Source organism: Drosophila tropicalis, unplaced genomic scaffold (assembly GCF_018151085.1).
Source record: "Drosophila tropicalis isolate 14030-0801.00 unplaced genomic scaffold, ASM1815108v1 contig_158, whole genome shotgun sequence".
Lineage (NCBI taxonomy): Eukaryota > Metazoa > Arthropoda > Insecta > Diptera > Drosophilidae > Drosophila > Drosophila tropicalis.
The window spans coordinates 12,797,909-12,814,248 of NW_027172602.1; the positions used below are offsets into that span (position 1 = coordinate 12,797,909).

The window sequence follows — 16,340 nt, forward strand, 5'->3', positions numbered from 1 at the left end:
CACACACACAGACAAAGAGAAAGAGCGAGGAGGCAAAAGAGGGGCGGGTATGGAGAGACAGAAATCAGGACGCTACATTACATTTTTCGTTGCCATTAATCGTGAAGGTCCTCCGTTTGCCTTCGTTACCCATGTAACCCCTCTCTGTCTCAACCTCTCTCTCTCGCTCACTCTTTCCAACAGTCAAATGCTCCTCTAGCCATTTGCCATTGCCATCTTTTTCTCATATTTACTCGAGTGATGTAATTTTCCGAATAGCTTAAGGCTTTTGGTTGAAATGTTTAGCATGGCAAATCCTTTTTTTCAGAACATCGAATTTCTCCTTTAGAACATTGAACAAGCCGTCGCCGCCATCGTCTGTTTTTGCGGTCGAATACATTCTGCATATGCAAAAATTCATTTATTAATAAATCATCTACATAAATATTTGTCTAAAGCCAAGTGAGGTAGAATAAGTACCAAAATTTCTATGACCGCTACACTTTAATTGAAATCTTTTACTATGAAATCATTGATCCAATTTGGGATAGTATTGGCTTATATAGTAAGCCTAAAAGTGAGTAAGTTATAAGACTCTTTTACTTTCTTCAGTTGTTCACAATGGTTGGCTTTTCGACTCAATCCCCCGAGTGATCGTTGATTACTGAATTGTGATTTCGGCCCATTTCCATACTTATTATTTTACTAATCGTTTGGGATACAATTGGTCTCTCAATTGGTTTCACTCCACTCGTTGTCGATCCAAACGCTTACAATTCAATCGATCATTCGTTATTCGTTATCGATCACAGTGTAAGTAGCGAGTGAGTTTCCATTTAGAATATGATCAGTTACTTGTTACTTTTGCCCTTTTAAATTTTGCATGTTTTTGTTTGCTGGAATAACTCCATTGCAGAAGCAACATGCATAGAAGAGAAGCAGCAGCAGGAGTAAGGGAGAGTGTGCACCAAGGCGAATAGACAAATAAAAATTTGTAATGAAATTTTGTTCGCTGACATTTCGAAAAATTGCTTTTTAACCTTTGTGCTGCGACAGCCTCAGCTCTGTCTCCATTTTCCAACTTCTCGTGTGTGTGTTTGGGTGTCTGTATATGTGTGTGTGTGTGTGTGTGTCAGTGACATGTATCTTCCTTTCACTACTTTTCCCGCACCACTCAAACGCTGCTGGATGAAGAAGGGTGTCTTCTTCTCCATCTTCTTTGGCCAAAACTAAATGCAAAGTTGTGTGCAGTTGCGCAAAATCTGTGTAAACCGAAAACTCTCTGTGTGACATGCTTTTAAGTTTGTTTGTCGGTTGTGTCCTGTGTGTCCTGCCGCGCTGCCGCTTTGCCGCTTGCATCCTCATGACTGAGATTCTGGCTGGCATGCAGATTATTATTAGGTTGTCTGTCAGTCACCAGGTAGATAGGTAGCTAGCTAGCTAGGAAGCCAGGGAGGTTGGGAGGTTGGAATATGTCTTACAGTCAGTCCATGGGCATGGGCTGACGAAAACTTTGCCCATGTTGTCCAGTTTTTGGGTACGACTTGAAGTTTTGTTCTAACAAACCAATTACTCGCACCAATTTCCACACAAAAACCTTGGCGCATGATGGAAGAGTTCGACGAGAACGACGAGTACATAGACCTCGGAACGAAGATGTCGTCCGAAGCTGAAGCTGAAGATGAAGACCAAGACGAGCGATAGCTGAAAGCTGAAGAAAATACAAATACGACTTTGAGTTACTTTTTTCATTATTTTGCCAAGGAGTTTGTCCTTTTGCGTGTGAGACACACTTGCTGTTCTTCTGACATTTCTCTCTCCATTTCGCCCAGTGTGTATGTGTGTGTCATTCGCCCTGTGTGTGTGTGTGTGTGTGTGTGTATTGCAATGTTCAAAACATTGGCAGATGTCGCCGCACTACCAAAAGTTACCAAGCAGTCAAGGCACGGGGTGAAGGTTTTCTTTTTCCTTCTTTTCGAGCATTTTTTTTCGGGAGGGAAGAAGAGGAGAGTTGAGGGTCGTGTGGAGGCTGTGTGTACACATGCCGAGACAAGACATGCCAAGCAGCTAGTCAACTTGGGCCATACCAAGGACAAGGGACCAGGATTGAGGTACACGGCAATATGTATGTATGTATACAAAAAAAAATAAGAACGAAAAGTTGCTACAAGTTTTCTTTTTTCTAATTTTTACTTGTCTTTTTCCGTTTGCGCTTCTTTCTCAGTTTACCGCATGTGTTCGCAACGCCCAAAAAAAAAGAAAGTAGAAAACCAAAATTACTGTTTTAAGGTAAAAGGTGAAGGACGGATACCTTAAAGTCGTTTCATCTGAACCATTTGCTAAATGCATTTTTAAACAATCATTATGAAAGATATTTACATATTTGAGTATTCCGATTAACTTTTGCTCCAGCATTTTGAGTATTTCGTTTGGCCTTAAAAACAAAGTTCTGCAAATAAATTGAATTTATTGACAATATGAGGAGAGCATCTTGTTTAATCTATGGCATTCATTATGCATCCTTGGCCGTTCTGGTCAGCTGCTTCTTCATTCAGACATTGTAGTCCATTAAACATAATAGAAAACCAAAACCGTTTGAAATTGCAATGTGGGAACAAACTGGTTGAAGAGCCAAACGAACTAAAGGATTAATAAGAAGAGGTTAGATAACATTAACCGATAAGAAAAGGCTTCCTTAACTCAACAATGTTACTAGGTAGTTAATGCCAACAATTACGTATACGCGGGGTGTGCCGAACAATTCGCAAGTTGATTAACTTTTAATGGCTAATTATCAAGAATTAAAGAAATCTGGATTAGAAATTGAACGACTGATCAAATCTGTTCACTTCATCCTAGAACATTTTTGGTATAAAGTTAAACGCGAGGTCAGCACACATACACACATATAACATATGTTTTAGTTTATCTCTGCAAAATTCGCACTTGTTTTTTGGTGTCACTTTAGCCTGAGGTTTCTGCGGTTTCTTCTTGCTCATCTAGTTTGACTTGGTTTTTTTTTCTTTTTGTTATTTTTGTTTGTTGTTTTTTGTTTTTTATTCTTTTGATGTGTCTTTAGTTGGGATTAAGATGGGGCGCATATGTGAAGTAATCTTCTAGGGCTGCTTCTGTTGCTTGTGGCCCGTTTAACTTTACGAAGGATATTATGCGTGGAAAGCAAAGAAAGCAGGAAAAAACACAGAAAAGAAGAGGAGGAAGAAGCTGTTGTAAAAAAGTTTTTAATTTTTCTTTTCAAACATTTAACTAAAAGAGCAAGTGCAAGTCATACCACCTCCGCCATCGCCCACCACACACACACACACACACACACACACACACACACCCCAACCGCCACAATTGTAGCCATTTTTCCCTCTTCCTACCCCCTGAGCAGCTAAGTGAGGGAAAAGCTGGAGAAAAAAATATTATCCGTTTTTCTTGTACCTCATAACTTTAGCTTGGCAAAATATCATCATACGCATAAAACAACATACATACATAAATACATATTTATCCATACATATATACTTATTCATACATCAGATGGAAGGCCCTGTTACTGTTTCTATCCCAGCGAATGCTTCCTTCATCTTTATTTTTCTTTTAATGAAACAGTTGTTGGCTAGCGGCACTATTATGATTATTATTATAAGGCATGCGAAAAACAAAAAGAAAGGCAAAAACCCATCATCAGCAGCATCAGCAGGAACAGAAAGTATGAGTTGCAGTTGCAGTTAAAGCGTCGTGTAAAACAATATTTAGATGCCAACTCATCCAACTCAACGCCTCCTCCCCAACCCTCCACAAGGATCTTACTGGCATCAGCATTTTGCAGCTTAATTAAATTTTACCCGAAAAATCTGTGCGAAGACCACCAAATGCCAAAGCCAAAGACAAAGCCAAAGCCAAAGCCGAAGCCAAAACTGAAGGCAGCGAAATTTGCTGCACAAAAGGCTCTACTAAAAATCCTTTCAAATTGATTGTCTCGTCTTCTTGCCACAACTAAAACTAAACGACTAGACTAAACATAAACGGAGCCAGTCCAAGGATAAGGAAAACAATTGAACGAAGGTCTAAGCATGTAGTGCTTCTCGTTTTAATGCCAATCCGAACTCCGTCAAACTTAAGTTTTCCCTGTGCCCAGATCCGCTCCTGTACTGCCAATAATTGAAGCGCCAACCAGAGAGGCATTCCAAGATGAGTTGACAAACTGTTCTCTGGCTGTTGGTTTGCCTTTTGTTGCGGTCCAAATTGTTTACGGTGGCTGGGATCAGCAAATTAAAAAAATATTCAAGGGAATTCAGCATTTCTAAGAACTTTGTCGAAAAGTATTGACAGATAATCAGAGGCAAACTCACATAGGATAAGTCACTTACAAAGTTAGCAAAGATAAGGTGAGATTAGAGACTCTTATTATTTAAAATGATAAGTCTAAACCATCTTCCAGAGAAGAAAGAAGATCAGAAAACAAACAATTTACGTTACGAAATGCAACTTCAGATGATGTACAGATGATGAAAAACTTCTTATGTAACACGATGTAATGAAAGCAGACTTGAATAATGCACTAGAAGATGCAATGCATTGATGTAACATGATGTAATGATGAAAAAGCAATGCAAGATAACGAAGCAGAGTTAAAATTTATTAATTAAACAAAGGCCACAAGACAAAAATCAGTTTTAAGCTAATTCAATTTGATGTGGACACAGTATAAAGATAAGTATATGTATGTATATGTATTTTTGACTATATCTAGTTGGTGAAATTCATAAAGAGAAAACAATTTACCTGTTGATAAGGATCTCCTTTTTTGGCATGCTATTTCTGTCAGTGACTGACTGGCTATTGTTTTTCATAAGCTTGGTCAGAATTAGTCTACATATCTCGAAATCTCTTTCTCTCTCGTTTTTCTCTCCTTCTCACTTTCTTCGTGTGTAGCCTTCTCTCTTTCTCTCTCTCTCTTTTTGTCCCTGTCTCTGACTGTCATCATTATCAAGCATTTGCAATCTGTATTTTGTAGCTAGAGCATCCGACAACCCGCATTGCTTTGCCCATGTCAAGAGCAGAAGTCGACAATGGGTGGTGGAGTTGTATGCTTCTCTTCTTTAGTTTTTGGGGTTTTTTTTTTTTGCTACTCGTTCTCGTTCTGGCTTTCCGTTTTGGTGGTTGGCTAAAGGCAATTGGCCATCTAAAACAATTTGGCCATTAATGTTAATGACAACGATATCGACGATGTGTTCCAATATTTTTGTTTTTGTTTTCTTCTTTTTTTGGGTGCCAAAAACCAAAGAGCAAGTATCTAGTGGCGGGGGGGATAGTCAGGGGAAATGTTGTTTTAGTCAGCCTTTATGATGACATCGCTTGGCCTGACATGGAAACTGTGTAATGGAATTCAATAAAAGCAGCTGAGAGTGCAGAAAGTTTTTGACACGACCATCGGATGATGATGCTGCCAGGCAAAATGATGGTGGGTAAAACTCATCAGCAATGCGCTTGTCAGGCTCATTTGTTAATTTTCTGCAATATCGGCGAGTGTCTCACATCGGCATGGGCATGGGCATGGCAATGGACTGAAGTTTGTTCAGTCAGCCCCAGCTCTGGTTCTGGTCGTCGGTTTACTGACAACACGCGGCAATATTTATTGCTCCTGTTTCACATCAAAATTGCTACAAGGTAATACAAGAGTTGAGCATATTAGCTAAAGCACTTCAGACGACAGACGGTAAATTTGGGCTAGCAACTTATCAGGCTTGACATATGACATTTTTGCCATCCAGTAGGCCTGGCCGTAACAATCTGTTCATATACTGCGTAATGGATAATTCAGACGTTGCTGTATCCTTTTCGATTATAGTGCCGATTGGCACAAGTCTCTGGCTGCAATTGTTACTCCAGGTAAATGTCTTTTTAACAACTATTTCGAGTCTTGGCCTAATACTTTGGATAATAATGAATGTAAGTGAATTCGTCCACAAGAAATACTAACTTTTAATTACTAACTTTGGCCTGGCAGATCGAGAACCATTTGAACTCTGAGGGATTTGTAAAAATGTTGGCCTATCTAGTGGCACTTGCCATCGATTCGAGGCGTCTGTATGTTGGGTATACTTTAAATTTGAGAGCTTCCGCATTTAGCCCTAGAGCCATGCCCTTGATCCTGTGGCTGACCACTCCCCAACTAGTGCTTGTGCCGCTCGGTCTGTATCTAAGCTCATGGCAAGAGCCATTTTGGCTTCCATTCGTTTTGTATGCCAATGGCATCTGCATGGCTCTCGAGGTGCTTGTGACACTTGCAACATTCGGCAGAAGATAATAACTAAACCAAGGGCATTCGCATAGTCGTTATGGGTTTGGATTGTTGTTGGCGAAACACACTTTTATTGCATTTACCCTGGACAAGATGGACCCGGATGTCGTTTTCAATAAAGGCGTTTGCGAGCGTTAAGCCACACACCCACTCACATGAGTGTGTGGATGAGCGTGTGTCACAGTTCCTGTCTCTGGTTGCCACTTTAATTAATTTCTTTAAGTTCATTAACGTTTCAGACTTGTTTAAGCAAGCGCAAAATGACAATGAAAGGGCGGAACGCTTTTTGAAGATATTTTCACTCAGACGACGGGTTTCATTTCTTCTTGTATAATCAGAAAGAAATGGAAATGAAATGGCACAAACTACGCAGACGGGTTTCGAGTAAAAGATTTGAAACTTATTAGGTAAAGTAGTTTCGGAATGAATAACAGACAAATTTATGGTTTGAAATCATATTAAGGGATTATAAGCCATTTGCTATTCCGATACTTTGTTTATCAATTTATCAGGCCAAGTGACTACCAAATATGGGCTTTAATATAAAAATAAGTGGAGAAATTCACACCAAGTTCAATTTCATTGACCTCGTTTTAAATGAAACTACTTAGCTTGTTTATCCAAACAAGAAACAAAAAGGAGAGAACAGAAAAAACGGGAACCATTCAGCCACTTGTCGGCCTCGTATCATCTACAAACCGGACGACACAGTTCCTTCTCTTGCCATTTTGGTTGGGTTTGCTTTTTGGCCCTGCTCTGTGAATGGAAAACGAGAACGCGAACGCGTCTTCCGCGTCTCGTGGCTCCTGCTGCTGCTGCCTTTTCTCATTTTTTGGCAGCTCATGAATATTCATAGACATGAACGTGCCAAACGCTCCCACTATGGCTTGCGATGGCTACGTATCTTGGCCGCAACAGCCCCAGCGCTCTAGCTTTTGCCAGAGAAGGGTTGGACTTGGTTTTATAAATTGTCCACACCTCTACACGAACACACACACACACCGCCCTTTTTGGTGGTATAGTGTAGTATACCTTCTCAAGCCTCGGGAAATTGTTATCGACATGGTTTATTGGCAAACAGAAAGTGACTGTTGGATGAAAAGGATGAGAAGAATGAATGTGGGGTGTGGAGTGGAGTCGTTTTTGGTTATTCGTATAAACATATACAATAACTTTATGGTGTATATATATTGGGTTAAGTCTGTTCGGGGGTCAGTGTTTCATCACTTTGTTTCTCTGTAATAGTAGTTGTTGCTGCTGCTGTTGAAGAGGAAGTGGAATCGGGAGTGGAAGTGGAAGTAGCGGTTGGAGTCGCTTTCTCTCTGGCATAACGCAAGGTCCAAGTACGTGCGACTTTATCATGCTCCTTTCGATTGGATTTATAATGATCGGCAATAACTGGGACCAAGGGATCATTTGGATTGCATTCACCAATTAGAACCCAAATTGATAACAATAACATGGCAATGGTCATCACTGGAGACCACCGTTCATTGAGTACATCCAGACAAATGACACCACGACTATCAACATTGCAATGATAGATGCGAGTGGTGAAGCGAACTGGATACGATTTGGGGAACCGTATATCCAGCTTAAAGTTACCACCCTCATAGGCAGTGCCGGGCGGACCCTTTACGAAGGCCTTCCAACGGCAGATATCGTCCTTATAGCTCTCAGCGCCACAATTGGGCGGTGGATGCTTACTGATTTCATCCAATTCCTTTAAAATACGATTAATGCAAGTACACCTATCGGACCCATCAAAGTTGACCAGTTGCTGTTGCTGGCGTCCCCTCACTTGCCCACGGCTAGTGCTGGGCTCATTGGCATCCATTTCATTGTTGTTGTTGGTTACTGCTGCTGCTGCTGCTGCTGCTGCTAAAGCGGTTTCTTCTGGTTTCATAATTCCAATTGGTTTACGTTCTATGACAAATGACAATTTCGCGAATTTCGCTAGTTTTGGGTGAGCTTTATTTATGATTATTCTTTTTGCTTTCGGAAAAATATCTATCACTTTCTGCTTTGGTGCTCACATGGTGTTAATTTTTTAAATTATCGAAATGGAATGCAAAATGTTTAACAAATTGTTAACATATAAAGCGTTTGCTTGCTTAGTTTAGAGAATATATTGAAATAATCGATTTAGATATCAATTGGACTATCAGAGGCAGAGCGACAGAGACTGATGAGGCTTATAAATTTCCTTATCCTTTATTTATAACCCAGCAAAAGGTCAAAAGTTGAGGACATTGTCTGTTTAGCTACTTCCAGACAGGACATCTGCAGACTTCAGGAGTCTATGAGTTCTAGTTGAGAATTCTCTTCGAATGATTGGACTAAGTGTGTGGGGAAATTGCTCTCTGATTATTTTCAAGTTAGTTTTTTTTCCAAAATTTCTTTGAAATTTGTTTCAAACTGTGAAAGCATTTAAAAAATAACCAAAAAAAGAAGAAGAAAGCTAAAAGACAATAATGAAACGAGGTTGAATAGAAAATGAAAATGAGACAGGAGTTGGAGGGAGGGAGGGGGAAGAAGTGCTAAAATTGCGAAATGCAATAAATTGAATGAAAAGTGTGAAAATGAAGTGGAGTCATCATCACCATCATCGCTCACAGAGGATAGAATACACAAAATAACATATAACACGACATAATACAACAACAAAAAGCAAAGGAAAAAGCGAGGAAAAAAAAACTGGGCGGGAAGAGGAAGAAAAATGTAAATGAAAATTCAAGAAAATTTAATAATAAAAACATCAGCATAAAGAAAAACGCATAAAATCCAATGAAATGTAAAAGGCAACCAAGCTAACCAAAGGCGCCTGTTGGACGTCCTTGTTGTTGTCCTTCTTCTTCGACTTGTGGGGTCCTTCAGTGTCCCACCGACTCCCCTCTCTCTCTCTCTCTGGTGTGTGTGAGTGTACAAAATAGCGTTGGGTAATCACATTGCTGCGCCCTCACTAGCTCTCGCTCTGGCAGTGTCCTGTGCCCGGACCAGGATATGCTCAATTGAACATGTTGATTGCTGACAGCGCCCACTTTCAGCTCCAGCCCAGCTCCACCCACCAAATAAGGAGTCAATTGAAAATCAAGTTAGAGGTTGCTTTAATGGAATTAGTTCTACAGCACCAACACCAGCAGCAGCAGCAGCAGCAGCAGATGAAGCCAACAGCATCAATAGATGTAAATGCAAAAGATGCCAAGACGATAGCAATGTATCTTGACAAAGGCAAACGAGAGAGAAAAAATAAAGCAAGCAGCCAGCAATGAAGGCACACACACAAGAAGTAAAAGGGGCGGATAGCTGGGCAGGGTGGGGTGGAGGTGTGTGTGGGTGGGACTGCTGTGCGTACCTAAGACACACCTAGACAAACATTTAAATAGAGCTCAATTGAAGTAAAAGGAGCGTTGAAAAGCGTGCAAATGAAATTAGAGAGATGCAACACACACACTTGCTCCTCTCATCTATCCATCCATCTGCACACTCATATAACCAGACCAGGCTATGGGCCACGCCCATCTGACAGCATTCACCGAACGTCATTCAACAGCTTTCAAAAAAAAAAAAAAAAACCAGGCAAGCAAAACATCCCTTCAAGCCCACACACTCACACACACAATATGACTGTGGGAACAAAACAGACTGTAGGAACAAGGGCGGGAACTGGACCTGGCTTAGTAGGTCCTGAAGCAGGACTTCTACTAAATCTCATCAGTTGTCGAAATACTTGTTGGTGTTGGCTTGTCTGTCAATTGTTCGATGTGAGATATTAATGAATTATGTTTAATTTGATTTAAATTTCCTTTCCCTTTGGTCTTTCTTTCCTTGAACAAACGAAAGAAGATTGTCAATCATAAAGAAATTAACTATAAATATGTCAATTAACACTTATATAGTATACATTTTTGAATATTAGTTGAATATTAGTTCCATTAGCCCATCTTAGGATTGAATTTACTTTGGGTGTGGCTCCTAAAACTCGATGTACATGAATTTTGGATCATAAATACTTCAGTTAACTCGTATCTCTCTGAAACCAAAGACTGCATCTAATAGGAACATCTATTTGAGTTTGTTTTCAGTAATTCATAGCAGATATAATGATGGTTTACTTAAGTGTTTTTCTACCCCAAACTAAAAGTGCTTGATAACAAATTTTATTTTTGATCTTTTGCCATCTTCCATATTGAAATTTAAACTGTGGTGACCAATACACTATCCCTATGGAATACACACCAACATACACACACACACACTTACTCAATTTACAAATAAATTTCACAATGATTGAATGAGTGTAAGCCTGAATGGTTGAGCGAATTGGTGCATGAATGAATGAGCTCATGAAGGGCGATGCCATAAACTGTAGCCAGTAACGTTTCGTTTCATTTCGTTTCGTTTCTCTAACGTCATCATTGGCAACCTCATCTTCATCCCCATCCCCATCCCCATCTCCGTCCCCATCTCCTTACTACAGTCACATTCACATTCTTGCCATCTTCATAGTCATCGCCAAAGCCATCGTCATCGTCATCGGCGTCATCGTCATTTTGGGATGGCTGCCGGGCGGCGCAGAGCGCAGAGTGTTGCTCTCTGCGTTGTGTAACTGCCTTTGTGGCTTAATTGAATTTAAGTGCGACACACAATATGCAATATTGCAAAATGAAATCACATGTACTCAACTTACTCACACACACACACAAACACACCCACTAAAGAACACACGAAGACCCACACTCAGGCAAATAAAGTGCATTTGACTTTGTATCGCAAGGACTTACGACAATTTATCGCCAAAGTTGAAGTTAGTCATGAAAAGGACTTTTTTCCCTCTTTACTACTTGTCACTTGGTCACTTGTCCACACAAATTCCTCGGTGATCTTTTGGCGATATATTTATATGAGAGTTCTGAGTGTATTAAGTAACCAGTTTTAAGAGCCTTCCAGCTTAGCCTAGCCAATGATCGTGTGAGTGCAAGAAGCTTAAAAGTTCTTTTGATAATCTCCATCATTTTGTTATTCTGCCAAGAGCTTTATGCCAAACTTGTTTCAAATCGGTTAGAAATTATCTAAAATACAGATTTTTATGTTTTCCTTACAGAGGACTTGGAAAATGAATCATGATTTAAACGGTTTTCTTTGAAAGAACATTTAACTTGCCAACTTTTGAAGTGACTGTACTACGTGGTGCCGTTTGTGCCGACTGATAATACCTTTTACTTTTAGCCATGCCAATTCTCGCGCTGCTGTGTAAAATTTTGTCATCATTTTGGCTTTCATTCATTCCAATCGGACATTTCGCCATGGCACAAAAAGTGTGTCCATGTATCTCTGTATCGTATCTTTTTCCTTGCGATTCTCTTGCTATTTTTTGTGTTGGACTCCCTTTTTGGGGTTTGGTTTTGTATTCTCTGTTTGCTTGATTTTTTGTCGCATTTCGGAAATGTTGCGGACCCTACTGTCCCTGTCTCTCTCTTTCTCGCTGGCGCTGTATCTTTCGGTTGTAGAAGACCCACCAAAAAATGCCTGAGGGCAGTAAATTTAAGCGCGCTTGGCAGGAAGACCACGTGGCGTTTCGAGTATTTACCGCCATGTGCATAGTTTGCAAGTCCTGAGCGCGCGGCACCGACACCTGCAGGAATGGAGATGCCCGGACCAGTCCAGACCATGGCAGACCGGTCAACGAATCGAAGCCATATCCAGACCGGACCCTATCCACAACGCCGACGTCGACAACATGGCCACTAACAACATCAAAAAGTGCCAAGTGCCAAGTGCCCAAGTGTTTGCGCTGCTCGAAGGGACGAGCATTTTTGCCACCCACCCCCGCATCGCCCGATCCACGCTCTTCTCCTCTCAGTGACATTTTTCCCCCTCGCGGCCTTTGTCTCGTTACCAATCCACTTGGGCAGATGGAGAGCCCGGCCTAATGTGAACTGGTCCAAGTTTTTGTATGTCTATTTCTCTGTGTGTGAGGTGCTGTTTTTTTCTTTTTTTCTCTTTTTTGGTTCTTTTTATCACTACTCTGTTATGCACATCGATTTTCGCTCAGTGCTTTTTATTTGCCGGACGAAGGGAGACTGTTTGTTTGCCTCGGTTTGTTTATGTGCCGTAACTGGTCAGGAAAAGTTTCATTTTTTTCTTTTTTTTTTTTGTTTATTTTTATAATTTTTTTCGGTTTTTTGTTTAAAGTAACATTTAACGATGCTCCAGAGTTGAGTGGCATTGCCTAAGTGCTAAGAAATGTGTGTGCAATTAGAGTTTATTCATTGTTAATTAAGTTGATGTGGCTGCTAAATATCTTTAACTAAACACAAATAGCCCATGAGTTGAATGGCAGGATCTGATTGGCTCATTGGATCTCTCTAGAAATCATGATATTAACTTAAATCTGCCCTGTTTTCGAATGGTTTCCAAACTTTAAATAATTGATTGAATTCCCATATACCCCTTTTTTGATAACGAAGAAGAAGAACAATATCAGTGTGTGGCACACTTTCAATTGTCTGAGAGCTTAGACTCTGTGTAAGTTAGTGTGTAGATACTTGGAGACTTTGAAGGATGGAATTGTTTGCATTTTATTGGCTGGTCCCTGGATAATTGCTTCAGTTTGAATCCTGCCTGTTACTGTTACTGTTACATATATGTAGGTACATGTATGGTATATGGTAGATAATATAACAATATGGTGTGTATTTGGGCTGTTTGGCTTTTGCTCATTTGGATTCGGCTTATTGGCATGGTGAATTGGCAATTTGCTGCACTTGCCGCGACGCGTAACAACTGAATATTGAATATGAAGCGATTGCTTGGCGGCGGCTTCCCCTGGCGCGTTTATAAATATTTGATGGCTCGCACACACACACACACACACACAGATAGAGAGACAGACAGAGCATACCGTGAGGCAGCGCAGGAGAGACACAGACAGTGAAACTCACTGGGACGAAAAATGTGTGTAATTGGGCACTACTTATATGCAATATGGGTTTGGGCTTCTCTCTTCCATATGCCTGTTTCTCGTAAAGGGCGAAAGATTTAATAAAAACGCCAGGCAACAGCACTACCTCCCGCACTCCCACCCAGCCCCCACAGCAGCCACTCGAGAGAGCAAAATGTAACGCCTAAATTCAGAAATTCATGGTTTTGGCATCGCTTTCACAGTAAACAGAAGAAACAAAAGGCTTTTATATTTGTAGCTATGTATGTATGTATGTATGTATGTATCTATCTGTGCTTGTCTGTATCTGTATCTATCGTATGCATTATTCAGTCAAGCCAGAAAGCAGTAGCTACTACTGCTGCTGCTGCTGGTGTCCGTGGTTCTCCTTCGGTTATTGTATATCGCCATATTCCTTATTTAGTTTCATTCATTTGGTAGTCATTGTATTTTCTTGCAAGGCAACCGCAAAAAGTCAAGCGCCGAAAATTGGCATAAATATTTGAACAGCACCTTTCTGTGGTGGGACTCTCTCCTCCTTTCCGAAGAAGCTTCAAAATGCGGCTCAATCGAACAAATATTTATAGGAATAACTAAAAAATACAACTGAATAAGGAAAAATCGGTTAGATTAATAAGCGAATTGGAAAAAAATTAATTAAAGTTACATCAAAATGAAAAAAGTTAGTAATAAGTTGATTGGAAATTACATTAGTCAATCTGTCAGTCAATTGACAACTTTTTAATTCGGCCACGCATAAGAAGCCTCCATTACTGAGGATAAAAACAACTATAATTTAATTGCAATCATTTTGAATTCATTTTTTATAGCATTTTTTGTATATTTTTATAATTTTATTATAGAATGCATTTCAATTTGCTACAACATTTTGTTTTTGATTAAAACTTTCTACTCAAGTCAAGGCTAGGAGCAGAGAAAAGGAAGAGAAAATAAACATAGCATACTTATGAGGGCGAAATGTTTATTGTTAAGTGGAAATGTAAGCAATACATAAAAATCATTATGATGCTTTTTGCGGCAATTACAGGCAAAAATTTGCCGATTGTCTGAAACTCGCTATTCCTCTGCTTCCAAACCGACCCCCCCCCATCCGCACTTCCGCATCCGGCTACCCCTTCTGCTTTGGTCCCTTGCTGGCAATGGATAAATTTGTATCCCTGTGTATCTTGCATATGTAAATGCAATCAAATTTGCAACGGTCATTTGGCCAGACAGACAGACAGCCAGGCAGCGAGCCAATCTAACGGCCATCATGTGGGCTTGGCTGGGCATGGACATGGTCATAGCAGTAGCTGGGCTGGGCCAGGGGTAAGGGCATGGGCATTTATATATTCATAAAGCTGCTGCCTGCATCTGAATGATGTTTACCTCATAAATAAATAATTGTTAAGTACAAATATGTGTACACATTTTGGTGCAGACAAATTACCACCAGCAGCAGAGGCGGCAGTAGCAGCAATAACATCAGGAGTCAAAAAGTAGCCAAAAAGTTCGCTTCCAGTTTTGCCACATTTGTATGCGCAGCAGCTTATAAGAGGATTACCAGACATCTAGACAGAACGACATACAGACAAGGCGACAGACCGACAGGCCGACAGACTGATAAATGTGAAGAGCGGTATGAGTGAGAGGTGCTGTGGTGTGTAGGCAAGAGGAAAGATAACTCAACGATACTTAAGAGCTGCATAGTCAAAAGACAATTGACGAACTGACAGAAGTTGGTAGCAACCACAGGCACAAACGAATATACAAATATAAAACGTTATACATATGTATTTCACTCGCACTATGAGTAGTGTAAGAGTTTGGCAGCAAACCAAATAAGTTCCACTCTAATGGCCACAAGTGTGAACATCATCAGAGACACACCGACACACACACACACACACACACACATCGACAGTCAGACAAACAGAAGTGAGACAAAACCGAGACAGAACCAAGCAATGTCAGAGAAGTATATCATTTTTTAGTGAAGTGCAACCGCAAAACTCAAAAAAAGGGCAAGAAAGACAGAGAGAGAGAGAGAGAGAAAGACTGAGACGGAGTGAGATGGAAGATGAGCAGCTGCACACAACCAGAATACACCACAATCACAATGCCAAAAATTGTATTTGAAATCCAAACTAAACGACTTTCGGATACCCTTTGGAGGAGATTTCAATCCGTTTAGTTCTGTCGAATTGTTCCTAAACCGTTGCAGACATCCTAAAGTCTTCCATATACCCTCTTTTAACCCTTCAATGTGCCCTCTAGGGAATCAGGGTTCGTATAGAAAAAGCAGGCCCAAAACGCCCGCACTTGAATTAAATATCCCTCGTTATATATGCACCTACAAGTAGGGACACACACAGACCGAACGAGTGTGGCCCAGACACAAACACTGTGGGTGAGTGTGCGTGTGCGCATGTGTGTGTTAAACCAATTTGTCTGACTGTCTCAGTTGCCTAGCAAGGTGATTTTCTGAAGTTTTCAAATACATACGTAGCCCAGTTTTACCTTTCAACTTATATAATCGCAAAACGAATTAAAAACTTACCTTCTTTTCCATATCCATATTTCGTCACTTGACTCGCTTCGGAATCGTTTGAGTGTGCCGATTTCTATACCTATTGCGATCTAGAACTGTTTAAGCAACCCACCAGGCGGGAGCTAAAGCAACATTACTAACTACAACTGAGCAGCAGCTGCTCCATCTGCTCCCATTGCTCCACTCTACTGAGTTACATCTTGTTGCTCCTTCATGTGTTTTTTCTTCCTTTTTTTTAATATTATCGTCGGCGCATTCTTCTTCTACTTCTTTAATGTTTTTGCTGTCTCTCCTTCTACTTCTATTGCTAGTTCTTCTGATTCGACTGCTACTTTTTGTATGCTCATAAGAAATTCATAAGTATTTCCGCTTCTGTGATTTTTGATTCGGTAATTAAAATGCAACTGAGCTTGCGCTCTTCCATGTGTGGGTGTGTGTTTGTGTGTGCGTGCTAATGTGGCTATGGATGTGTGTGGTTAGGACATGGACATACATATGTAGAAGTTGCAGAGATGGGTAAATATTGTTGTTGCCGTTTTCTTTTTCAGATTCAATTC

General features: G+C 40.4%; 1 protein-coding gene and 1 long non-coding RNA gene across 2 annotated transcripts in view; one reads left to right on the plus strand and one right to left on the minus strand.

Annotated features, from left to right (window-relative positions):
• LOC137581815 (uncharacterized) overlaps positions 1–16,340 on the plus strand; it is a 176,959-nt gene that overhangs the window by 18,544 nt on the left and 142,075 nt on the right. The window lies entirely within an intron of this gene.
• Positions 7,341–8,337, minus strand: LOC137587114 (uncharacterized). The gene has a single exon (XM_068303374.1). The coding sequence runs from the start codon at positions 8,193–8,195 to the stop codon at positions 7,485–7,487; it is 711 nt and encodes a 236-aa protein (XP_068159475.1). The 5' UTR covers positions 8,196–8,337; the 3' UTR covers positions 7,341–7,484.

Excerpts from the sequence above, each read along its gene's own strand:
- LOC137587114 (XM_068303374.1), bottom strand. The coding sequence starts at position 8,195 with ATGAAACCAGAAGAAACCGCTTTAGCAGCAGCAGCAGCAGCAGCAGCA.